This window comes from Leuciscus leuciscus (genome assembly GCF_965113295.1).
Source record: "Leuciscus leuciscus genome assembly, chromosome: 15".
Classification (NCBI taxonomy): Eukaryota; Metazoa; Chordata; class Actinopteri; order Cypriniformes; family Leuciscidae; genus Leuciscus; species Leuciscus leuciscus.
In genome coordinates this window covers 2,469,643-2,495,072 of record NC_138739.1, presented here as the reverse complement: position 1 = coordinate 2,495,072, position 25,430 = coordinate 2,469,643, and the positions used below count along the sequence as shown (strand labels likewise).

General features: G+C 40.1%; 2 protein-coding genes across 4 annotated transcripts; both read right to left on the bottom strand.

The window, feature by feature from the left end:
- Positions 1 to 8,278, bottom strand: LOC309475821 (uncharacterized protein). Of its 2 annotated transcripts, none has more exons than XM_082138754.1 (13): positions 7,931 to 8,278; positions 7,747 to 7,819; positions 6,880 to 6,907; positions 6,660 to 6,800; positions 2,757 to 2,888; positions 2,545 to 2,689; positions 1,995 to 2,029; positions 1,670 to 1,717; positions 1,510 to 1,589; positions 1,356 to 1,433; positions 1,052 to 1,189; positions 860 to 980; positions 1 to 399 (listed from the first exon to the last, which is right to left on the bottom strand). In XM_082138754.1, the coding sequence occupies exons 1-13, from the start codon at positions 7,995 to 7,997 to the stop codon at positions 343 to 345; spliced, it is 1,143 nt and encodes a 380-aa protein (XP_081994880.1). In that variant the 5' UTR covers positions 7,998 to 8,278; the 3' UTR covers positions 1 to 342. The 2 variants fall into 2 exon arrangements, with proteins under 2 accessions (XP_081994880.1, XP_081994879.1); XM_082138753.1 differs by having other exon boundaries at positions 6,880 to 6,910; positions 7,931 to 8,276.
- A 4,819-nt stretch (positions 8,279 to 13,097) lies between these two features.
- pparda (peroxisome proliferator-activated receptor delta a) lies at positions 13,098 to 25,060 on the bottom strand. Of its 2 annotated transcripts, none has more exons than XM_082138733.1 (8): positions 24,812 to 25,060; positions 19,814 to 20,183; positions 19,541 to 19,680; positions 18,687 to 18,825; positions 17,736 to 17,938; positions 17,168 to 17,374; positions 15,781 to 16,024; positions 13,098 to 15,299 (listed from the first exon to the last, which is right to left on the bottom strand). In XM_082138733.1, exons 2-8 carry the CDS (start codon positions 20,157 to 20,159, stop codon positions 15,052 to 15,054), a joined length of 1,527 nt encoding a protein of 508 aa, XP_081994859.1. In that variant the 5' UTR covers positions 20,160 to 20,183; positions 24,812 to 25,060; the 3' UTR covers positions 13,098 to 15,051. The 2 variants fall into 2 exon arrangements, with proteins under 2 accessions (XP_081994859.1, XP_081994860.1); XM_082138734.1 differs by lacking the exon at positions 24,812 to 25,060 and adding an exon at positions 23,938 to 24,507.
- Between the last annotated feature and the right edge of the window lie 370 nt (positions 25,061 to 25,430).

The window sequence follows — 25,430 nt, the reverse complement described above, 5'->3', positions numbered from 1 at the left end:
GGTTAACATGACCTGAGCAGAAAATTAAGAGCACTTCCTGATCTTGCTTCTCATTCTGAGATGTGATTGGCTGAGCAGAAGAATGTGGGCGGGGTTAAGATGCCCTGAAATTCACAGGACAGGAAACAGGAGTTCATTAGCAAACGTCTGTACGAGTTTGTATAACTTCAGCAGAATGAAGAAGAGAGTTTAATCTCATCCAGATCAGGCTTATTTGACGCCTCTATTAAACTGCATTAATGAATATTAATGTCTCTCACGCATTCATTACCATTACTAACAATCCAAATGAAAGCAGCATGAAATGAGCAGCATCTGGTGAATCAGTCGATCTGAAGCTTCTCAATGAATTTGGATACTGTTAATTAGAGTCATTAATCTGTTGCCATGGCTTTGCACCTGTTTCAGGAGAAAGGAGGACATTCAGTCGAAATAAACAAGAATATTTAATGCCAACCTGTTTGTATTGTGTTCAGGACACACGAGCAGCCACATTCACAGGGCTTAAAGTGAATTTAACTCTATAATCCAGTTACGTTCATCTGCTGTCTATGAGTGAATGAGCGAGAGTGACTCACTAGCGCCACCTGGTGGAAATCCAAAGTCAATGACACTCGTCTCGTTAAAAAAAAAATCAAGGACCACAATGGAAATAAGTTAATGCAACTTCATTGTGTTATCCTTAAATGTTGTATTGCTACTTTTTATGTCAAATAAACTCAAACTCAAACTCAATTCAAGCCACCCAAAACAGAAACAGTCATGATTCAGTTACGACAGAGTGTTTATTCATACCTAAACTAGTCCTTTAAGATCTAATAACAACACTAAACCATCAGTGATTTATACAAACACTCACGAATACATATAAAAGAGTCGCCATCAGCATTATCAGACCGAACACGAGCGGAATCACTCTGACGATCCATCCGTATGGAAACCTCCAGGACACCAGGGGGCGCCGATGTGCCACGAGACACCTGAAAACATATCACATGTCAGTGGTCTGAATTATGCGCATAAATTAAGATGAACATGACTGTAAACGCACAGTTCAGGGTTCTCCTCAACTTGTTCTGACTCCTCCCCTTGTTCTGACTCCTCCCCTTGTTCTGACTCCTCCCCCTCACATGAACTTTCTTTGGGTTTGATTGGAGGATAACGACGGCGATGGCACATTTGCGTCACACTGTCGAAGACACAGATCGGTCACATGCACTCATGTAGTGAAGGAATACACATTGTGTGTGACCCTGGACCATAATTTTGACCCATACAATGTATTGTTGGCTATTGCCACAAATATACCCGTGACTGGTTTTGTGGTCCAGGGTCACATATGTCACGCGTTTTACCTTTGAAACGTGCTGCTGTCACTGTCTTCGTATTGGCTTAGACTGTTAAGAGGAGAATCTGCTGGAACTACTTCCTGTCTGAGAGACGCACACAGGAAACAGTCATATTTTCGGGTTAAATAAACCTTAAGCTACTATAGTAGTCTAGTTTTACCTCCTGTCTGCTTGTGTATCAAGCTTTGCGTTCGCACTGGTTTCGCAGCTCTCCAGAAACGAAGCCTCTAGATGCTTCAACTGCAGCGATAAAAAATCTCGTAAAAACCTCCAGACAATCAAACCAGAAGCAAACGCTGGAATATGATCCAGAGACATACCTCAGATTGAGTCGGGAGTAATGTGACGCTCACCCTGCGGCGTATTGGCTATGGTTAAACACATTTCAGAATAATTCAAGACAAATGTTAATTACAGCTCATAGTCATTACATCTATCAAGCTCCAAACAACATAAAAGACGTTTGGTCACTAAAAGAGTGGCATAAACCTACAAAAAGGGGTTCGTAATGACATCAAGGTGAGTAGATCATAAGTTTACATGTATTTAGTCTGGTGAATTAGCTCTTTAAATATGCAAAGTAAGGTCTAGAGAGGTATGCATGAGTCACTGATTTAGTCTAATAGTTCAATCATGGTCAGTTACCTGTTGTGATGAATGTCTGAACAGGTCCCGGTCATCTATTTGAAGAAAATTCTGATTATGTAAGACTACAGGTTAATTTACCCTCCAGGCCACTAGGGGGCAGCACTGAACCCATTTTCAAAAGTTGTTGTCGTGTAACGCCGTTGTCGTGTAATTGAACGGCCAAAACGCATAAAAAGTTTTACATTTTAGTTGAAAACGGTGTTGTGTAAGCGGCTCCTAAGACTACAGGTTTATTTACCATCCAGGCCACTAGGGGCAGCACTGAACCCCGTTTTCAAAAGTTTGCGTTTAAATTGTCGTGTAAATGAACAGCCAAAACGCATAAAAAGTTTTGTTTGTAGTTGAAAATGGTGTTGTGTAAGCAGCCCCTCCAGGCCACTAGGTGGCAGCACTGAAACCCGTTTTCAAAAGTTTGCGTTTTCAGGCATCTAAAATGAACGTCAATGAACGGCCATAAAAAGTTTTACGTTTTTAGTTGAAAATGGTGTCGTGTAAGCGGCCCCTAAAGGTTTATTTATCCTCCAGGCCACTAGGGGGCAGCACTGACCTGAGGAGTCGCTGTGTAATCGACGCTTCCTCCTCTGCAGCATCTTCCTGGCCTCCAGCATCTCCTCGCTCTCTGAAGCGTGACGTCTCTTGAGATGCTCCACGTGAACCGACATCATCTCCACGGCGTGACTGACACGCGCTTCCTGATGCGCAAACATGGTTATGAAAAGGTTTATGGACGGTCTATGTGGGTTTTGTGATGTGAAGTACCTGGTGTGCGGCTCCAAGCATCTCTGCTGTCTTCACAACATTGTCGACATTGCTCTCCAGCATCTGCAGGTTGTTCTTCATCTGTTCCACCATCTCTCTGCTATCCACATCTGGAAGACGCTCATACAACACCTGCAGGACAGCACAAACCCTTATAACCCCCTCACTGGTGCGCAGGTCACATGCGTGGTGTGTAGGGAAGCACTTTTTGAGTACCAACATTGCAAGTTAGCAATTATGATTATTTGAGGGGACGGCCATTTGTAGTGGTTTCAGAAACCATAGTGGACGTTATTGAGTGCACTCATTCAATCCCACAATGCACCGCAATAATGAGTGTACAACTGATGTACGCTCAACGGCTAGAGATTACCCATAATGCACTGTGAGAGATTTCACTAGATTTGTAATGAGACGCTTTGGTAAACTTGATATCCGCCAAAATAAAAGCTCGACTGCATTTTTCGTTAAAATAAAGTTCACGGGTTCATCTCATTTCTATACCCTTATGTGTGGAAATTAGGACAAAAAGTTATGAAAGTTTAATTTATTATTCAGTGCATTTGTTTTACAATTTATGACTTTTACTATGGAAGCTTGTTTCTGCCATAGAAAAAAAACGTTTTATCTCGCAATTCTGACTTTTTTCTCAGTTGCAATTGCGACTTATAACATCAGAATTGTGTGATATAAAGTCAGAATTGTGTTAAAAATTCAGAATTGCGTGATATAAAGTCGTAATTGCGAGTTATAAAGTCAGAATTGCGTGATATAAAGTCGTAATTGCGAGTTATAAAGTCAGAATTGCGTGATATAAAGTCGTAACTGCGAGTTATAAAGTCAGAATTGCATGATATAAAGTCAGAATTGTGTTAAAAATTCAGAATTGCGTGATATAAAGTCAGAATTGTGTTAAAAATTCAGAATTGCATGATATAAAGTCAGAATTGTGTTAAAAATTCAGAATTGCGTGATATAAAGTCGTAATTGCGAGTTATAAAGTCAGAATTGTGTGATATAAAGTCGTAATTGCGAGTTATAAAGTCAGAATTGCGTGATATAAAGTCGCAACTGCGAGTTATAAAGTCAGAATTGCGTGATATAAAGTCGTAACTGCGAGTTATAAAGTCAGAATTGCATGATATAAAGTCAGAATTGTGTTAAAAATTCAGAATTGCGTGATATAAAGTCAGAATTGTGTTAAAAATTCAGAATTGCATGATATAAAGTCAGAATTGTGTTAAAAATTCAGAATTGTGTGATATAAAGTCGTAATTGCGAGTTATAAAGTCAGAACTGCATGATATAAAGTCGCAATTGTGTTAAAAATTCAGAATTGCGTGATATAAAGTCGCAATTACGAGTTATAACGTCAGAATTGCATGATATATAGTCAGAATTGTGTTAAAAATTCAGAATTGCGTGATATAAAGTCATAACTGCGAGTTATAAAGTCAGAATTGCATGATATAAAGTCAGAATTGTGTTAAAAATTCAGAATTGTGTGATATAAAGTCGCAATTACGAGTTATAACGTCAGAATTGCGTGATATAGTCAGAATTGTGTTAAAAATTCAGAATTGCGTGATTTAAAGTCGTAAATGCGAGTTATAAAGTCAGAATTGCATGATATATAGTCAGAATTGTGTGAAAAATTCAGAATTGCGTGATATAAAGTCATAACTGCGAGTTATAAAGTCAGAATTGCATGATATAAAGTCAGAATTGTGTGAAAAATTCAGAATTGTGTGATATAAAGTCGCAATTACGAGTTATAACGTCAGAATTGCGTGATATAAAGTCAGAATTGTGTTAAAAATTCAGAATTGCGTGATATAAAGTCGTAACTGCGAGTTATAAAGTCAGAATTGCATGATATAAAGTCAGAATTGTGTTAAAAATTCAAACTTGCGTGATATAAAGTCGCAATTATGAGTTATAACGTCAGAATTGCGTGATATAGTCAGAATTGTATTAAAAATTCAGAATTGTGTGTTATAAAGTCGTAATTGCGAGTTATAAAGTCAGAATTGCATGATATAGTCAGAATTGTGTTAAAAATTCAGAATTGAGTGCTATAAAGTCGTAATTGCGAGTTATAAAGTCAGAATTGCATGATATAAAGTCAGAATTGTGTTAAAAATTCAGAATTGCGTGATATAAAGTCGTAACTGCGAGTTATAACGTCAGAATTGCATGATATAGTCAGAATTGTGTTAAAAATTCAGAATTGCGTGATATAAAGTCGTAATTGCGAGTTATAAAGTCAGAATTGCATGATATAAAGTCAGAATTGTGTTAAAAATTCAGAATTGCGTGATATAAAGTCGTAACTGCGAGTTATAAAGTCAGAATTGCATGATATAAAGTCAGAATTGTGTTAAAAATTCAAACTTGCGTGATATAAAGTCGCAATTACGAGTTATAACGTCAGAATTGCGTGATATAAAGTCAGAATTGTGTTAAAAATTCAGAATTGTGTGATATAAAGTCGTAATTGCGAGTTATAGTCAGAATTGCATGATATAAAGTCAAAATTGTGTTAAAAATTCAGAATTGTGTGATATAAAGTCGTAATTGCGAGTTATAACGTCAGAATTGCGTGATATAAATTCGCAATTGTGTTATAAAGTCAGAATTGCATGATATAAAGACAGAATTGTGTTAAAAATTCAGAATTGCGTGATATAAAGTCGCAATTACGAGTTATAACGTCAGAATTGCGTGATATAAAGTCAGAATTGTGTTAAAAATTCAGAATTGTGTGATATAAAGTCGTAATTGCGAGTTATAAAGTCAGAATTGTGTGATATAAAGTCGTAATTGCGAGTTATAAAGTCAGAATTGCATGATATAAAGTCAGAATTGTGTTAAAAATTCAGAATTGTGTGATATAAAGTCACAAACAATTACGAGTTATAACGTCAGAATTGCGTGATATAAAGTCAGAATTGTGTTAAAAATTCAGAATTGCGTGATATAAAGTCGTAATTGCGAGTTATAAAGTCAGAATTGCGTGATATAAATTCGCAATTGTGTTATAAAGTCAGAATTGCGTGATATAAATTCGCAATTGTGTTATAAAGTCAGAATTGCATGATATAAAGTCAGAATTGTGTTAAAAATTCAGAATTGCGTGATATAAAGTCGCAATTACGAGTTATAACATCAGAATTGCGTGATATAAAGTCAGAATTGTGTTAAAAATTCAGAATTGTGTGATATAAAGTCGTAATTGCGAGTTATAAAGTCAGAATTGCGTGATATAAATTCGCAATTGTGTTATCAAGTCAGAATTGCATGATATAGTCAGAATTGTGTTAAAAATTCAGAATTGCGTGATATAAAGTTGCAATTACGAGTTATAACGTCAGAATTGCATGATATAAAGTCAGAATTGTGTTAAAAATTCAGAATTGCGTGATATAAAGTCGCAATTACGAGTTATAACGTCAGAATTGCGTGATATAAAGTCAGAATTGTGTTAAAAATTCAGAATTGTGTGATATAAAGTCGCAATTGTGTGATATAAAGTCGTAATTGCGAGTTATAAAGTCAGAATTGCGAGATATAAATGCAATTGTGAGATTATCTTTTAAAATGTTTTATTCTGTGTTGGAAACAAGCTTCCATATATTATTGTCATATGAATAAATAATTATATTATTATTAGTAGTATGTAGTGTAATGTAGACTGAGACACTATTTCACAACTAAAACGAGGTTTGAGTCCCTGTTAAAGTGACTGACTGATGTTCACGCTGCACACTGAATGTGGTTTGGAGCTCTTCATTTTAAACTCTCAATGTGCGGCAGATTTATGAATTTAACTTCATCACTGTGACTGTACCCAGAATGCCCTCGCGACGCTCAGCAGAGTCTCAGGTGTGTGTTCTGCTGTACCTGTAGCATCTCTCTGGTGTGCAGCAGTTCTCGCTGCAGATTCTCCTCCGCGACGACACGCTCGTGACGCTCCGCTTGAAGCCGCTGCGTTAGCGTGTACTGGTCACAGCGAAACCCCAGTGCAAACTGGGTAAACGCGCTCTGTGTGTGTGTGTCCACAGGTGTTAGTGACATCTGGGGATGTTATATCTAACACACACTCTCTCTGAGAGAGACTCACCTCGACCTCGTCCTCCGTCATCTCCACACTGCTGTGAGAAACATGTCCTGTTAGCGTTAGCATTAGCAGCATGATACTGTGAGTTTGTTTCAGTGGGTCTTTATTACTTGAGGTAAGGAATCGGATACTTGTTATAAAATTTTAATTTCGATTCCTCTTATCGATTCCTCTGTGAGCATTTCAATATGACTTTAAACCATTGAAGCGCGAGAGACTCTGTTTTCTGTGTTCATGTGTGTCAGTATATTAGATCCGTGCAGCTCTTAAAGTGACAGCAGCCATTATTCCTAATATAACATATAATATATATCTCTATAATAACACTAATATTCCTAATATAACATATAATATATGCTGTCTCTATAATAACACTAATCAAACAACAGAAGACAAAGAGAAAATCACTCGTTCTTCACTGAATAACTTTTGTAACTATATTTGTAATGTATATTTTATTTTTAAAGTACAGTGTTATTTTACATTTGATTCCAGTTTCTGAACTTAAAAATCTTAAAACACTGTTTATTTCAATCTTTGTTCAGTTGTAAAAAAAAATGCGATTGCAAATTATTATTATTTTTTTATTATTATTATTTTTTTGAGTGTTTATAACGCCTGAAGTGTATATTAGTTCGGCTAGATGTTCTTCTATGGTGTTTTTAAACCACAGGCAAACGCTCCTTGTGTAAGTGTTCTTTATCCTGATGATTTCTGCTCATGATATTCAGACACAATTACATGTTTTGCAATAAGACTAAATGTGAATGATATCTAAATTTTTTTTTATTTATTTTTTTTACCTTATTGGAATTGAAATTAGGAATCGAAATCGTTCAAATGTAAACGAAACCCAACCCTAGTCTTTACCTCTTTAATCCCAGTCTGTCCATGATGGACAGATTCTCCCAGGAAGCCTCCAGCAGCTTCTTTGAGTTTGGATCTGTTTAATGTGGCCAAAACCAACTCAAGTTAGTGTTTATCTCAATATATTAGAGTCCAAAACTGGTACTTTGTTTAAAATGAAAACTAAAACTAAGTGTGTGTGTCGTACCGTCATCACTGTCGTCACTGTCTCCCAGTATTCCAGTATAATCATACAGGCCTGATTTATTATTCATCTGCTGGTAAAACACACTGACAGAAAACACAATGTAAAGAGTTTCTTCCTACCGTCTGTATCGCGTCCGTTCAGAGATAAAGAGTCAGTGCTAATCTTCTTAGCGCTTAGCCGACGACACGGCACGCAGGAGGAAGCGGGTGTTAGCCCTGGACATCACTCATAAATCATCACACAAACATATATTACTGACATAATATTTATCAAAGTCAAATAGAGACCATCATCAAATCACTGAGGAGAAAAATTATAAATAAATAAATATATATATATATATATATATATATATGTATATTTTTTACACCTAAGTTTAAAAAAAAAAAAGATATTTAATTTTGTACATGTTATTGTTTTTAATATCCCGGTTGTGAAACCATAAGAAATCAAAATACAGGATTTAATTCCATATTTGACCACAAGAGGGCGTGAAGACCTGAATTACTGAGAGCTCAATTACTTGCGAAACTTAAAAACAATCAAGCTAGCAAATGATATTAATAAATAAATAAATAAACACTCCCGACAATCTTAAAGAAATCTCCTCAGGGTAATTCAGTGACACGTTTATGAATGTGTTTGGTTTCGTAACAGCACATTCAACATTCCTCTCGGTCCGCATGATCCGCGCGCTGATCCGCCTAATCTGAGCTAGGCAGATTTCAGCATCTCGTGTGAACAAATCCTGTTCAAACACTTAAACTCTTTTGTTTTAGTCAGCGGGAGACCAGCAGAGAGAGAGACCACTGACTCCGGACTGCAGTCAGAGCTCTAGCTGGGACGGGGAACCTGCGCAGAACACACACACACACACACACACACACACACACACACACTAACCCGACCCCTAAACCTACCCATCACACACACACACACACACACACACACACACACACACACACACACACACACACACACACACACACACACACAAACTCGAACCCTAAACCTACCCATCACACACACACACACACACACACACACACACACACACACACACACACACACACACACACACACACACACACACACACACACACACACACACACACACTAACCCGACCCCTAAACCTACCCATCACACACACACAAACTTGACCCCTAAACCTACCCATCACACACACACACACACACACACACACACACACACACACACACACAAACTCGAAACCTAAACCTACCCATCACACACACACACACACACACACACACACACACACACACACACACACACACTAACCCGACCCCTAAACCTACCCATCACACACACACACACACACACACACACACACACACACACACACACACACACACACACAAACTCGAACCCTAAACCTACCCATCACACACACACACACACACACACACACACACACACACACACACACACACACACACACAAACTCGAACCCTAAACCTACCCATCACACACACACACACACACACACAAACTTGACCCCTAAACCTACCCATCACACACACACACACACACACACACACACACACACACACACACACACACACAAACTCAAACCCTAAACCTACCCATCACACACACACACACACCACACACACACACACACACACACACACACACACACACACACACACACACACACACACACACACACAAACTCGAACCCTAAACCAACCCATCACACACACACACACACACACACTCTCTCTCTCTCTCTCTCTCTCTCTCACACACACACACACACAATAGAGAGAGGGCGAGTTATGCTGCCTGGGGCCACATTGTTCATACAACATCTGCAGAGCACATTCACGCGCGCACGCACACACACACACACACACACACACACACACACACACACACACACACACACACACTTAAAACAAAAGTCATACACAAACAATCACTCATAACGATAATCATAATCAGGTTCAGATGGGCGTGTGTTATCCTGTGACCCACATGATTGTTCTGTTCCTTATGCATTTACATACTAACCTTAGAGAGAGGAAACAACTCAAACCGAACGAGGGGTCACGACCTCCAGCTGAGGGGGAAACAAGCGTACTGTAACGGAGGAAACATACGTAACGTCCAGGAAAACAGAAGAGCACAACTCAGAGGAAGAGCACGTACCTTCTGAAACCTTTCACTGACCCTCACGCCCTGCGATTCATCACGACTCTTAAATCACACAGTGAGCCTCAAACACATCTCTCTGAGCATCTGAACCTCGATAACACCTCAGTGACGATCAAAAACACCCGATGATCTCGTAAAACATACAGTGATCTTCTAAAACACCCTCCAAAACCCCAAAACACCCAGATTACTCCCGAATTACATAACCCTCAAAGCACCCAAATGACCCCTTAAATCACCCAGTGATCTTCAAAAATGACACCCAGATTAATCCCTAAATACTTAACAACCCTTAAAAACACCCCAATGATCCCCTGAAATACACAGTGATCCTCAAAAACAAACCAATGACCCCCTAAAACACCTAGTGACCCTCAAATTCACCCCAATGACCCCCTAAGACACCCAGTGACCCTCAAAACACCCCAATGACCCCCTAAAACACCAGTGACCCTCAAAACACCCCCAATGACCCCCTAAGACACCCAGTGACCCTCAAAACACCCCAATGACCCCCTAAAACACCAGTGACCCTCAAAACACCCCAATGACCCCCTAAGACACCCAGTGACCCTCAAATCACCCCAATGACCCTCAGAAACACCCCAATGACCCCCTAAAACACCAGTGACCCTCAAAACACCCCAATGACCCCCTAAGACACCCAGTGACCCTCAAATCACCCCAATGACCCTCAGAAACACCCCAATGACCCTCTAAAACACCAGTGACCCTCAGAAACACCCCAATGACCCCCTAAAACACCAGTGACCCTCAAAACACCCCAATGACCCCCTAAAACACCTAGTGACCCTCAGAAACACCCCAATGACCCCCTAAGACACCCAGTGACCCTCAAAACACCCCAATGACCCTCAGAAACACCCCAATGACCCCCTAAAACACCAGTGACCCTCAAAACACCCCAATGACCCCCTAACACACCTAGTGACCCTCAGAAACACCCCAATGACCCCCTAAGACACCCAGTGACCCTCCAAACACCCCAATGACCCCCTAAACACCTAGTGACCCTCAGAAACACCCCAATGACCCCCCAAGACACCCAGTGACCCTCCAAACACCCCAATGACCCCCTAAAAAACCTAGTGACCCTCAGAAACACCCCAATGACCCCCTAAAACACCCAGTGACCCTCAGAAACACACAATGACCCCCTAAGACACCCAGTGACCCTCCAAACACACAATGACCCCCTAAAACACCCCAATGACCCCCTAAAACACCAGTGACCCTCAAAACACCCCCAATGACCCCCTAAGACACCAGTGACCCTCAAAATCACCCATCGAAACTCAAACTCCCAGATTATTTCCTAAATACATAACGACCCTCAAAAACACCCCAATGATCTACTATAACACCCAGTGATCTTCAAAAACTCCCACTAAAACTCAAAACACTCACATTACTTAATGACCCTCAAAACACCTCAATGATCCCCTAAAACACCAGTGACCCTCAGCAATGCCCAGAAACTCCTAAACACTTAGATAACTACCTAAATACGTAATGCCCACCAAGCACACTAGGCTGTACACTAGGCTACTCAGAACACAAATGGCCCTATAAAGTACCCCGAACACCCTAAATACCCACTAACCTTCAATAATAACCAGAACACAACTAACTAACTAATACACTGTTGACCCTCCAAAACACCCCACTGATGCCCAAAAAATACTTATTGACCACCCCAAACAACCAGTGTACCTATAAAACCACCACAATGAAACCTTAAAATAAGTCTCAAAAACATTGTACATGCACTCAAATACACCCACAGAGATCAACCTGACTGTCCAAAACACCCCAATCTCACATTAGGCTACTCAGAACTCTTAAGCACCCTAAATGTCACCCTAAATACCCACTGACCTTCAAAAATACCCAGTAAACAACTGACCAACTAAGACACCCTTCGGACCCTGCAAAACACCCCAATGACACCCTAAAAATATGCATTGACCCTAAAAAAACTCAAAAACACTGATCTTCAAATACACTTCACTGTCACATCAAGCTTTGAATACAACTTACCCTCCATAGGACCCTAAATCACGCCCTAAACACCCACTTATCCTCAAAAATAGCACAGAACTGACCATCCACATAAAAAAGACCACAATGAACACTTAAAATACTCGGCAACACTAAATCAACAACAACAACCTACATACACTCAATCTGACCCTCAAAAACACCCCAATCTGACATTAGGCTATTTAGAAATCATAAGGCACCCTAAATGACACCCTAAAACACCATAAAACACTTTATTATACTAAAAACTAGACTGACTGTTGAAAATATACGCCACTGATCCTCCAAAACACCCCAGTGACGCCCTAAAATTCCCACAAACTATCCAAAATAAGTAACCACTGATGTCAAAAACACCCAACAATCTCCTGAAACACTCACTGACGCTCAAAAACACCCCCATCTCACATTAGACTACTCAAAACACTCTTAAGCACCCCTAAATACACACAGACCTTCAAAAATACCCAGTAGACCCAGCAAAACACCCCAATCTCACATTAGGCTATTTAGAAATCATAAGGCATCCTAAATGACACCCTAAAACACCATAAAAACACATATTATACAGATGACCACTAAAAACACCACACTGATCATTGAAAATACACCAATAATCCTCCTAAACACACCCCAGTTACCCCCTAAAATTCCCACAAACCCCCAAAAATAACCACTGATGTCAAAAACACCCAACAATCTCCTAAAACACTCACTGACTCTCAAAAACACCCCCTTACAGACTTAAAAACACACACACACACACACACACCAAAATACCCTGATGACGCCCTATAACATCCACAAACCCTCTAAAACATCCACTTACCTCATCAATAATCCATTGACCCCTGTGTGAGCATAAGAGATGTTCATTTAGTTAGCAAAATCATGTATGAAACAGCCCAGAAGATCAATCTGTGAGGTTTTACCCTGTAGTTTTATTCAGATGTTTTACAAAAGCCTGTAGAAAACATCACCCTGCAACAGTTCAGTCAGTTCTTGTCCACATCGTTCACATAACCAGGAAACAAACGGCCCCTCCGACAGGAAGACTCGCACACATCTCACCGGCACTCGTTTCCGGGCCAGAACGCACAGATTCACAGCATGTCATGTCTACATGAGCCAGTTAGCAGCACCACCATGACACGAATGAAATGAAATCAGATTGAGGCCTACAATGCGCTTAAGGTCAAAGGTCACAGTGATATATGTCGTGTTGTTGATCGTAACCTCTGATTCGGGAAACTAACTAATAAAGCGTAATTAAATAATACTTATATAAACTCTGGAGTCAGATATTCAATCACTGATCTGAACTCTGATATATAAATGTGATCACAGTATCATTTCTTAGAAACACAAACAAAAACAATTAAAAAAAACGGAAGGTTTGAGGTTTTAAAAGTTGTAATAATGTTTGGTCAGTTCAACCAGCTGGTCTTAGCTAGTCTCCTAGCTGGTTTTTGAAAGGTTTTGGGCACTTTTTTTGGCTGGTTAGACTGGGAGACCAGCTTAAACCAGTTAGAACCAGCAGAACATCTGGTTTAGGCATTGGCTTTTCATCAGCGATCGAATTTTCATATCTTGAAGCGTGAAGGATTATTTAAAAAAAAAAATGTTCATGAAGTATGCGAGTGCAAACACTTCTAGTTACAGTTTCATGTATTGTTTTGTTATGAAACGCATCAGAAAACAATTTGTAAAACAATGCAAATACGTGCTGCATTCTCAGTTTCGCCACTGGGGGCGCTAGCAGACATTAGCACAATCATTCTTCTTCTACAGTCAGCTCAACTATGATCAAGACGCCGCATCAGTTAGAAGTCTTGCTAAGCAGGTTAGTTAAAGCTAGTTAAACTGTTGAAACGTTTATATGTAGCTAAGAGCTAAATAAAAAATCTTGTTTGATAACGTTAGCATGCTTATGCATTGCATTTTTGGCCTTCAAGACTTCCAAACATAGCAAAAGGACGTATAAAACTCAACGTTATAAGCCTGCGAACCAACCCAAAATAGATGGAGCAAAATGGGTATCGCTAGTAGCAGCAACCTTTCATATTTAACGTCATTTGGCGGAAACGCTTTTGTTGTGTAGCGCTAACATTTTTCACAAGTTTTTTCTGGAAGATTATTTGTAAAAAAAAAATGTTTTCATGAAGTATGCGAATGCACACATCAGAAAACAATTTGTAAAACAATCCAAGTATGTGCTGAATTCTCAGTTTCGCCACTGGGGGCGCTAGCAGACAATAGCGCAATCGGACTTCTTCTACAGTCAGCTCAACTACGGTCAAGACGCCACAACAGTTAGAAATCTTGCTAAGCCGGTTAGTTAAAGCTAGGTTAGCTAAACATCTTGTTTCATACCGTTAGCATACTTAAGTCGCGTGTTTTTGGCCTTCAAGACTTGCAAACATAGTAAAAGGACAAAGGACGTACAAGTTAAACTCAACGTTACAAACCTGCAAACCGACCCAAAATAGATGGAGCAAATTGGGTTTCTCTAGTAGCAGCAACCTTTGATATTTAACGTCATTTAGCGACATTTTTCCATATCCCCCCCCCCCAAAAAAACGTCCTTAAACAACAACAAAAATCATTGTGTCGTCAAAGACATTGAATAGTTCAATAGGAATGCATTGCTGCAATTTAAAGATTCGGTTAAAGAAGTTGTGAAGCATATGTGAGGCAGATTTGAGCAGCAAATGAGGGTCTTTATTGCGTTTACGATGACGTCTCTCGGCCTGCTTTAGAGTTCAGTTCAGTAACAAATCATCCAGTCGCATAAGATCCAAAGAGTTTTATAAAAGTAGCAACTCGAGAGCTGACGATCACAGTGATTTGGTCCGCGAGCCTGGAATGGTTTGGGTCAGTACATGTCCCTGTAGATCTCCTGCAGAAGCGGGTGCAGCGACGTCTCTGACTCCGTCTTCTTGATCTTCTGCACCAGCTGAGCGTTCTCCGTCACCAGTTGCCGGAGGTCGGCCAGCTTCTGCAGGAGTTTGGGGAAGATGAAGCCGGCGTCGGGGTGATTGAGCGTCAGGTGCTGATTGAGGGCCTGGAGGATGTTGTCCTGGATCTCCTCCACCTGATGGACGTTCATGAGTCCTGGACGATCTGCGCTCAAGGAAACATGCACAAACCCGCTTTTATTTGTACGTCATTTCTCTTACTGCAGTTCCATTATGAAACTCAAACACCCAGATTACTCCCTAAATACTTAATGACCCTCCAAAACACCCCACTGACGCCCTAAAAATACTTACTGACCACCCCAAACAACCAGTGTACCTAAAGAACCACCACAATGAAACCTTAAAATACCCATAAACAGGGATTGAAATGAACACCCGCCAACCAGTTTATATAAACTGAGACATAGTTTATCTGGTTCTCTTATTTAAAATTGGCTAGTAGAAGTTCTGAATGGCCAGTAACTTAAACATTTTGTGGCCAAATTGGCTTGTGAGTGAAAAACTTAATTTCAAACCCTGCCCATAAAGTCTCAAAAACATCCTACATGCACTCAAATACACCCACAGAGATCAACCTGACCGTCAAAAACACCCCAATCTCACATAAGTCGACGAAATCTCACCTCCACACAGGATGATGGCGGCCACGAACAGGGCGAGGTCGCTGTCGTCCAGCTCGAGAGCGTTAAACTTCACCGCAAACTCGAACTTCGGCTCCATGATCTCGCTGAAGGGTTTGCGAAGACTGCGGAGGAACTCCCTCGTCACGAACCCCCGCCCATTCGCCACCAACAGCCCGTCTTTATTCATGAGCGACGGCAGCATGGCGAAGATCGCCTCGTGGACGCCGTACTTCAACAGCGTCACCTGGGGAGCAAAGGCAAGCTAGTCAAGAGTCGAGAAAACACACAGTTCGTAAAAACAATTCTTGCGTAAAACAAAAAACAGAATCTGTGCACTCAAAATGTACAGCTGAATGACAATAAAAAGTGATCTATCTATCTATCTACTAGTGCTGTGTTCGAAATCTCCCCCATACCAACATTTTCGTATGCATTTTTCCGTATTTGTCATTCGGTGGCTCTGAACTGTCAAAACATCTCTCATAATGCTTGCTACGGATGCGAGAAACGCAGAAAATCGAACCTGATCCGTTTTTTGTTTTTTTTTGATGGACGAAAGTTTCGGAGGCAGTGTGTAAGCGTGATTGACACAACGTAAGGTCTGCTTATTTTTTATCGTGCAAAAATTTTGGACGAGAATTTCGGAATTCTGCTATGGAAACTAGAATTTATAAACCGTAATTAAACAATTTAATAACCAATTAAAAAGCAATTTATACCTGTATGATATTACGCTGGTCCAGCAAGGTTTGGAAAATGGATGGATGATTGATTCAGCTGCGGCGTCATCTCCTGGCAAGACGCGGGAATTCATTCAGTGCGTGACTCTCACAGTGCATTATGGGTATTCTCTAGCCGTAGAGTTGTTCATCAGTTGTACACTCGTTATTGCGGTGCATTGTGGGATTGAATGAGTGCACTCAAATAACGCACTATTTAAGGGGCTATTTACACGACACCGTTTTCAATTAAAAACGAAACACTTTTTATGCGTTTTGGCTGTTCGTTTACACGACAACGGCGTATTGGGTGTCTGAAAGCGCAAGTTTTTGAAAACAGTCTCTGTGTAAACAACAAAAACGTGAATCTCTGAAGACGATGACGTCATGCACATGCGTATTACGTGTTCAATGTATAGTGTTTCATCGCCATCTAATGGCCTGGCAGCAGAATACAGCGTTTTTAATCGTTTTCGCGGATCCGCGTGAATGGGGATTGGTTTTACAATGCTGTCGTCTGTATGCGGAAAACTCAAAGGAGAAACTTCTCAGTTTTAAGCAAATCTTTGTCGTGCAAACGTACCCTAAGGGTGTAGGGTACGATTTCGCCTAGGTTTAACGAAAAAAGTCGTTTTCATGAATTACACCTCATGTCCTGATTCCGTTACCTGGTCGTTCAAGAACAGGTCGATGAATCCCGGAATGCTTTTGGAGAACTCAGTGAGTTCTCGTACGGTTTCCACGGTCGTGCATTGACAGCGGTAAAACACGTGCACGCCGATCTCCTTGTTGGGCGGAGCTCCGTTAATCACCTGATTCCAGACCAGCCCGTTTTCCGCCTGCCACAGCGAGTCCATGTCATGGATGACAAACGGCTGGAGGACACAAAGAGAAACCAGTTGTTTTTCTCGAGCATCTTCATTTACAATGTTTTTAAAGGGATAGTTCACCCAAAAATGTAATTAATTACCCACCCTCATGTCATTCCAAACCCATAAGACCTTCGTTCATCTTCTGAACACAAATTAAGATATTTTTGATGAAAACCGATGCAGTCACACGGACTATTTTAACAATGTCTTTCCTACCTTTCTGGGCCTTGAAAGTGTTAATTAAATAGATGTCAATGGAGCCCCCCCTGAGCCATCAGTTTTCATCAAAAATATCTTAATTTGTGTTCCGAAGATGAACGAAGGCGTTTATCCCTTTAACGTTAGGCGTTTCTCGTAGGGTTACCTGGCTTGCGTTGGTCTTCCCCGTCAGGATGTTGCGAGCTTTCTTCTTGGTCATGTTGAGATTCTTCAGGTAGGCGTTGTTGACCCTTTTGGCGAGAGACTTTAGATCTGAACCACTGGAGGTCTGGGAGCTCTTTTCCCCCGCTAACATCCCCGCGACTAGCTTACGCTTCTCTGCCTCCGGCATCCGTCCGTATCGGATCGCTACCAACACAGAATCACAGTCAACACTGGCTACATTTACATGCAACCAAATACTCCGTTAGTAATGGGATTGACGGCTCAATCGGACTGAAAAGCCTTCATGTAAAACACCTTAAACGATCTGATTGAGCTCGATCCGAACGATATTTCGATCGTATTGAAAGGGGGGGTTTATTCCTTTTCTGGTCCGATCGAGAGGACATGTAAACACTTGATCGGATTGAAAACCATATAAACCGCATATGACATAGAAATAGCATAATGACGTGTGATGCGCTGAACGAGCTGTTCTTCCTGTGTCGTATAAATGAGTTTCCCGTCCTCCTATAATCCTCCTTTCCCTGCGTGTGTGACGTGGAGCCGGACAACGGCCCACCAGAGCTTGCTTCAGACTCTCATCCACACACGACTGTGTGTGTGTGTGTGTGTGTGTGTGTGTGTGTGGCACTATTACTGCAGGTTCATACGCTCATCGTCTCCAAATTACGACCAGAAATGGATAAATATTAAGTCTGCTGTTTAAAACAAATAAAGAACCAATGTAGGAGAATTTGTGTAATGTGCGCATGTCGAAAAATCTATACCGATTTGAAGCTTGTGACATATAGATTAGATTAGATTAGATTCAACTTTATTGTCATTACACAAGTACAGGTACAAGGCAACGAAATATAAACACACACATCAACCCGATCACATGTTTAGCGTTCATGTAAACACTACATTCAGATTCAGAAGTTTTGCTTACCGTCATGAGACATCCCGAGCACCAGGCACTTTTGAAATCGACAGAACTGGCATTTATTCCGACTTTTCTTTTGGATCTTACAGCTGCGCTCACATTTATCATATTCCAACTTCATTCGAATGGTCCTCCGGAAAAATCCCTGAGAGACACAGACACACAGTTTTCCAGTCTGGGAGAACAAACGAAACTAAGATATCTTATGGAGTATGATGCGAGCATGACCTCTCAGTGGCGTAAAGCATTTGAGTAAATGTAATTAGTTACTGTACTTAAGTATCTTTTTGGCTACTTTTTAGTTTTACTATCAAAGATATTAGCAACTTTTACTCTCTACTTGAATACATTTTTGAACAAGTATACAAGTTTTTGATCTGTAAGATTTTTTATGTTTTTAAAAGAAGTCTCTTCTGCTCACCAAGGCTGCATTTATTTAATTCATTGATAAAAAATTGGGGAAAAAAACAGAAATATTGTGAAATATTATTGTAATGTAAATCATCTGTTTTCTATGTGAATATACAGTAAAGTGTAATTTATTCCTGTGATCAAAGCTGAATTTTCAGCATCATTACTCCAGTCTTCAGTGTCACATGATCCTTCAGAAATCATTCTAATATGATGATTTGATGCTCAAGAAACATTCATTATTGTTATCGATGTTGAAAACAGTTATTTACATTTTTATTTCAGGATTCTTTGATGAATAGAACGTTCAAAAGAACAGCATCTGTCTGAAATAGAAAGCTTTTGCATTGAAATTGGTGACTTGTAACTTGTCATTTTCGCTGCAAGGTATCTGTACTTTTACTCAAGTGTGGTTTTCAGGTACTCGTTACACCTCGGTGACCTCTGACCTTGCAGCCCTCACAGGCATGAACACCGTAGTGGAATCCCGAGGCTCGGTCTCCACAGATTCGACACTCCATGTTAAGCCCCGCCCCCTCGTCTCGGCCCCGCAGGAGCTGCTCTGACAGAGGCGACGCTTTGCACAGATCTACACACACACAGAACTGCATTTCTATGCGAGAATCAATCAAACACTTCATGTAACTTCATGAAATTGAGCGAACGCGTATAAAAAGTGTGCGAAAGTAATCACCCCCGATAACCACCATCACTATCCTCACCTGTGGAGGTTGCTGTAGGTTCAGGACTGGTTGTAGAACGGCTCGTGTTGCTTTGCTCTTCGTGTTCGTTCGCCTCATGTCGATTCGTCTCCCAGTTAAGCTCCTCCCCCTGAGGCTCCTCCCTCACATCCAGCTCCAGGTTAAGCTCCACCCCTCCTCCAAGTTCACAAAGCACGTCCTCAAATCGTTTGTCATCAGGCCCCTCCCCCTGGCTAATGCAGGGGGAGGAGTCTTCGTTCACCACACAGACTCCGCCCACTGCCCCGGGATCTCTGGGTAATCTGCTCCTCCCGGCCACGAAGGCCGAGTTTCTTCCGTCCATCTCCAGAAATTCAAACACGCTCATGAGCCGCCGCCGTCATAACAGCATCTGTGAGAGAAACACACGTTTTAAAAACTGGAAAACACACGTTTTATGGGCCATAATTCATTTCTGCAATTCTTAGACATTATTCTAATGAGGAAATGGTTTGTTGAGCACAGTTTTCGTTTCAATGTTCTCATGTTTCCTATTGAAATTACAGTTTTCCCAGAATTACACTAACATATTGATTAGCTCAATTACAATTAAACCCAAATTGATTCAGACACCTTCAACATTTCTCACATTATCACAGTTTATTTGCTTTAGTTTAGAAAATGGTGATAAAATATGAGCAGAACTCAGTTGATATTTGACTGGTTTTGTCCGTCCTTCTGTTAGACTGTCTCACACATGAATTATGTTTAATATCTGTCAGCTGTTAAATTTAACTACACAATTAGATAATACCAGTTTAGCTCAACCAATCACCAAGCAATGCTTCATTTTGTTCAGTCTGTGTGTAAAAAGAGCATTAGCAATTAAAGAAGAAACACTTCAGCAAAACATGATCAGCTCAAAGTGTCCCAATCATTTCTGCTCCCAAATGTAGTCACTGGTAGTCACTGAATGAAGAATATTTGGGTGTAATATGTCACAGATTACTTTATTTTGCTCTCCTCACTTACATTAATGAACTATAGTGTCCTGCACCCAGTAGTAATAAATTATTTACTAGTGTCTGAATAATTTTTGCTTTGACAGTATAATTTTAATATAAGACTATTTAATGAAAAAGTTTGTAGATTAGTTGACACACAAATTTAATTTCTTTAACGTCTGTCTGGAAAAAACTACATAAATAATTTAGACTATATAATTATAAATAAGTAATGTTAATATTATACCCAAATGAGCTTTTATGTGTTTTGGGTGACACTTTATTTTACAGTGTCCTTGTTACAAATGTTACATGTATTTACCATAGTAATAACAGTAAATTATGCATAATTACATGCAACTAACCCTCAACCAAACCCTAATCCTACCCTAACCCTATAGTAAGTACATGTTGTTCATTATTATTACTCATTACTTAAATATATAATTACACTGTAACAATGACACCTTAAAATAAAATGTAACCGTCTTTTGTACTGTAAGTTGTTCTTTAGTTTCATGAAGTCCAATCTTAAAAGTGCCTGAAGAGTGTGTGTGTGTGTGTGTGTGTGTGTGTGTGTGTGTGTGTGTGTGTGTGTGTGTGTGTGTGTGTGTGTGTGTGTGTGTGTGTGTGTGTGTGTGTGTGTGTATTCGAGGAACAGTTGAAATAACACAACACTGATTTGACAGCTGTATCGTGTTCAGAAGACACCAGAAACCTGTGGTACGCCCACCCCCGACCGACTGACGCACTGCATTCTGGGAACTAACACAACACACACACACCAGCTGCAGAGACATGAAACTTCTGCGACTGAACCAAAACCAAAGCAAAGCCCAAATGTTCACAGACTGTCTTCAGACCTCTGACACACACACACACACACACACACACACACACTGATCGTACAGACGAAAGCTCTGTGAGTGAGTTTCTCAGTCTCAGTTTCAGCAGAAACAAACAATGAAAGCGTCAGAATGAGGAGCAGAGGTCAGTCAGGCCCGGCACTGGAGCGGCTGCAGGCACAACAACATGCCTCTCACTGGAGCTCAGCACATTTCACCACTCAAACTCTGAAGTCTGTGAACTGTGACTGTGTTTCCACATACGCCACACACAAACAAACAAACACAAGTTTAGAAAACATATTTTAACATCCAAAAGAAAAATATAATTGAATCACAAGCGTTGTGATTGGTGTACGTATGAATTACATTCACTCAGTAATTGGTGGGTTTAAAACATGTTAATTGTTGTGGAGCTGAGAAGAGTTTCCCACAACAAGCTAAACTAAACTAAAGAAGTACAACAAATAATAGTCACAAGTTTTGTGTTAGAGTTGGTCGACAGTCTTGCTTTACAACAAAACTAAAACAAAACAAACTTTTAGGGTTAAGGCTCGTTCACACCAAGGACGATAACTATAGCATAAATAATAAAGATCTAGTTCTAAAAATCTAAAAAAGGAACAATATCATTGGAATCACTTTTTAGAACGTTTTTTTTTTTCAGCTGATGAACGATAAAAACATTGACAGCCAATCAGAATCCAACAACTACAACAGAATTACAACAACAACAACCGTCCCAACAAACACACCAATCCCGATCCCACTCTCACTGGAGCTTCACGATTGGTCAGAAGACTGAGATGTGGGTCAGTGTGTGGATCAATGAGTGTGTTCAAACACACAGCAGATTTCCTAAAGAGCTTCATTACAACAGAATTCACATATAGCAGCGTGAGGTCAAAGGTCACCGTGAAGCGTGACTATGCATGCTATTCCTGCAGTATAGTAATAATTTATTTAAATGCAAGAACTTCATTAAACACAAAATACTTGTTAATGTACCTGTAGTGTGCAGTACACTAGTTTATATTCTGAACGCTCAAATGACCTTTTGACCCCTACAACGTGAAAGGCAGACGACCTCTGACCTCTTATAAAAAGCCAAACCACCAAACAGGTCAGATCTGTAAGAGCAGAGGATCATGGGATTGGAAGCAAGCACTTGAAGAGGTTAAAGAAGTCTCCATGGCAACAGCAGTGCTGATGTCACTTCCTGACCGGCGTGAGGTTAACGAGTTAATCAGAGAGAGTGACTCAGATTGACAGCTGCTCGTTAGACCCGTTGACCTGCATCTCTCGTTCGTTTTCTCCTGGAGAACTTCATAAAGAACTTCCGGATGAAAGATCTTACAAGATTCACAAACATTGTTTACAAAAAGTTTCTAGCAAGCGGAAAAGTATTTAATAACTCGTACTGTTGTACTTAATATGCACTGCGAATGACATAAAACAAAACCTTACTTATAGCCAATGATTAGAAGAATAAAACATTTTAAATGTACGATAATAACATATAAAACATATATAAACATAAGTAGTTACATCATTCGCAATGCTTTATGGAAGTAGACAAGCGCTGCAGATCTTTGTTTCCATGGCAACAGCGACTTCTCTGATTGGCAGATTTCTCGTCAGGATTTTATCCACACTCCTTAAAGGCCCCGATATTTTAATTCCACAAACCTTTCCGGAAAGTTCGCTTCGGCACGCTGATGATTCTTCCTATTCTTTTGTTTTCTGCCTGCGGTAACTACGAGTGAAACGTCACTGTGTCTCAGATAAATGTGAATTGCACTTAAGATTCAATTATTTTTGTGCAGAAAAAATACACTTACACCGTTACACACCTCGAGTCGGGAATTAGTGAATGGGAAAACAGGCATTCTTTTATAATTGTATTATATTTAGGGTAGTGAAATACGGCCCGGGTCACTAAAGAGCCCAGGTATGCGTTTAAGGGTTAACTACAAAATATTAAGTATAAAGACACAATACATTTTTTTTTAAATCACATCACTTACAAAATTCACATAGAACTACTCAAAATCTATAGATAGAACTTCAAAAAATGCAATGCATCTTTTTTAATCGAGCACAAAAAAATGTCAACCTTCCAAATCCCTTCAAACTTTTACGGTTTCTTCATGTGAGAATAGAAAATAAAATCATGTCAGAGAGAGAGAGAGAGAGAGAGAGAGAGAGAGAGGGGGGGGGGACTGGGAAAATCACAAGCGAAGGAAGGAAGGAACCTGCCGCTACAGACAGAGAGACGAGGGAAAGAAGAGGAGAAGTCTGTGTTCAATAACCACACCTGAGATGTTCAGACACACTTCATTATATCTCTGAGATGTTTCTGGAGGTCCGTCACATACAGAGCCGATGATGTGTTAATATTAAGCGGCAGGTCGTGACCTTTCAGGGTCAATGAACGGGTCCCACCACAAACATCTCAAAGTTCACATCAACATATTATTCTTTCGGGTCTGAGAGTGGGCGACTATATGGCCTTGATGGCTTCTTCATGTTTGTATTTTTACATAATGTTGAACCTGTGATGAATGAAGCCACTTCAAACTGATTTCCAGTGATTTGAAAGCCCGTTCCTGGAGTTGAGTGAGTGTTTTTATCAGGTTAGTAAATACACACTGTGTGCCTGTGTGTCGCAAGAGCACAGATCGTCCCAAAATCACCCCAAAACAACTTTCACCTACAAAAACACATATCTATCTATCTATCTATCTATCTATCTATCTATCTATCTATCTATCTATCTATCTATCTATCTATCCATCTATCTATCTATCTATCTGTCCATCTATCTATCTATCTATCTATCTATCTATCTATCTATCTATCTATCTATCTATCTATCTATATTTCTATCTATCTATCTATCTGTCCATCTATCTATCTATCTATCTATCTATCTATCTATCTCTCTCTCTATATATATATATATATAGAGAGAGAGAGAGAGAGAGAGATACCTATCATTTATTATCTATCTATCTATCTATCTATCTATCATCAGGTCTTTAATTCTTCGCGCGATCTGTCCACAGAAAACTCTCTTTGAAACTTTATCTGCGCATAAACTTCATAGTCTCCCAGTAAATAAACCATCAGAGAGTCTCATATGACTCAAACGCTCAACATGACAAAAAACAAACGGGAAACAAACTTACGAGAGACTTTTTACCGCGTCAGAATAACGAACGATCCCGAAAGTTTATTCCTTCCGTTCGCGTTATTTTCCAGACGGATCAGCGAGGACTCGTTACATGTGTCATGTTTACCGGGACGCGCTTCATCAAACGGGAACGGGATTCCCGACGGCGCGAGCGCTCCGGATCACACGCGTCACGGCTATGATGTCACGGCGGCTCTTTTCATTTAACCCTATACGAACCTCGTGTGTGAGTGTATGTGTATATCGTTCACATGTGCTGCCTGCATGTGAGAAAATTTCCTTTTATAATATGTTGCTTAACTTCATCACGAACAGTATCCATTTACTTTGAGTTTTCGCGCTCACTTCCGGTCATCGCCAACAGGTGGCGCTGTTCGCCACATAAAACACACACAAAAACAGAACGTCTGTACCATCGACTGTAAAAAATAAGGTCTGTACAAAGATTTGAAAATGTTTGTTAAATGTTTTTAGTATCCATATAAGTAAACGATCAAAACATATTATTCTCTCATGTAGGAGATATGGTCTATAGATTATTGTCATTATTGACGTTAACACGAATGAAATAGTGCTTCTTCAGTATTTGTTGAGTAAGGTTATGGATCATACTT

Excerpts from the sequence above, each read along its gene's own strand:
- LOC309475821 (XM_082138753.1), bottom strand. The coding sequence starts at position 7,997 with ATGAATAATAAATCAGGCCTGTATGATTATACTGGAATACTGGGAGAC. Across the intron at positions 6,801-6,879 it reads TGACGGAGGACGAGGTCGAG|AGCGCGTTTACCCAGTTTGC; the intron begins GTGAGTCTCTCT and ends ACACACACACAG. Across the intron at positions 1,190-1,355 it reads GACAGCAGCACGTTTCAAAG|TGTGACGCAAATGTGCCATC; the intron begins GTAAAACGCGTG and ends TGTCTTCGACAG.
- pparda (XM_082138733.1), bottom strand. The coding sequence starts at position 20,159 with ATGAGCGTGTTTGAATTTCTGGAGATGGACGGAAGAAACTCGGCCTTC. Across the intron at positions 17,939-18,686 it reads GCTCGGGATGTCTCATGACG|CGATCCGATACGGACGGATG; the intron begins GTAAGCAAAACT and ends CTGTGTTGGTAG. Across the intron at positions 15,300-15,780 it reads CGCCATCATCCTGTGTGGAG|ATCGTCCAGGACTCATGAAC; the intron begins GTGAGATTTCGT and ends CCTTGAGCGCAG.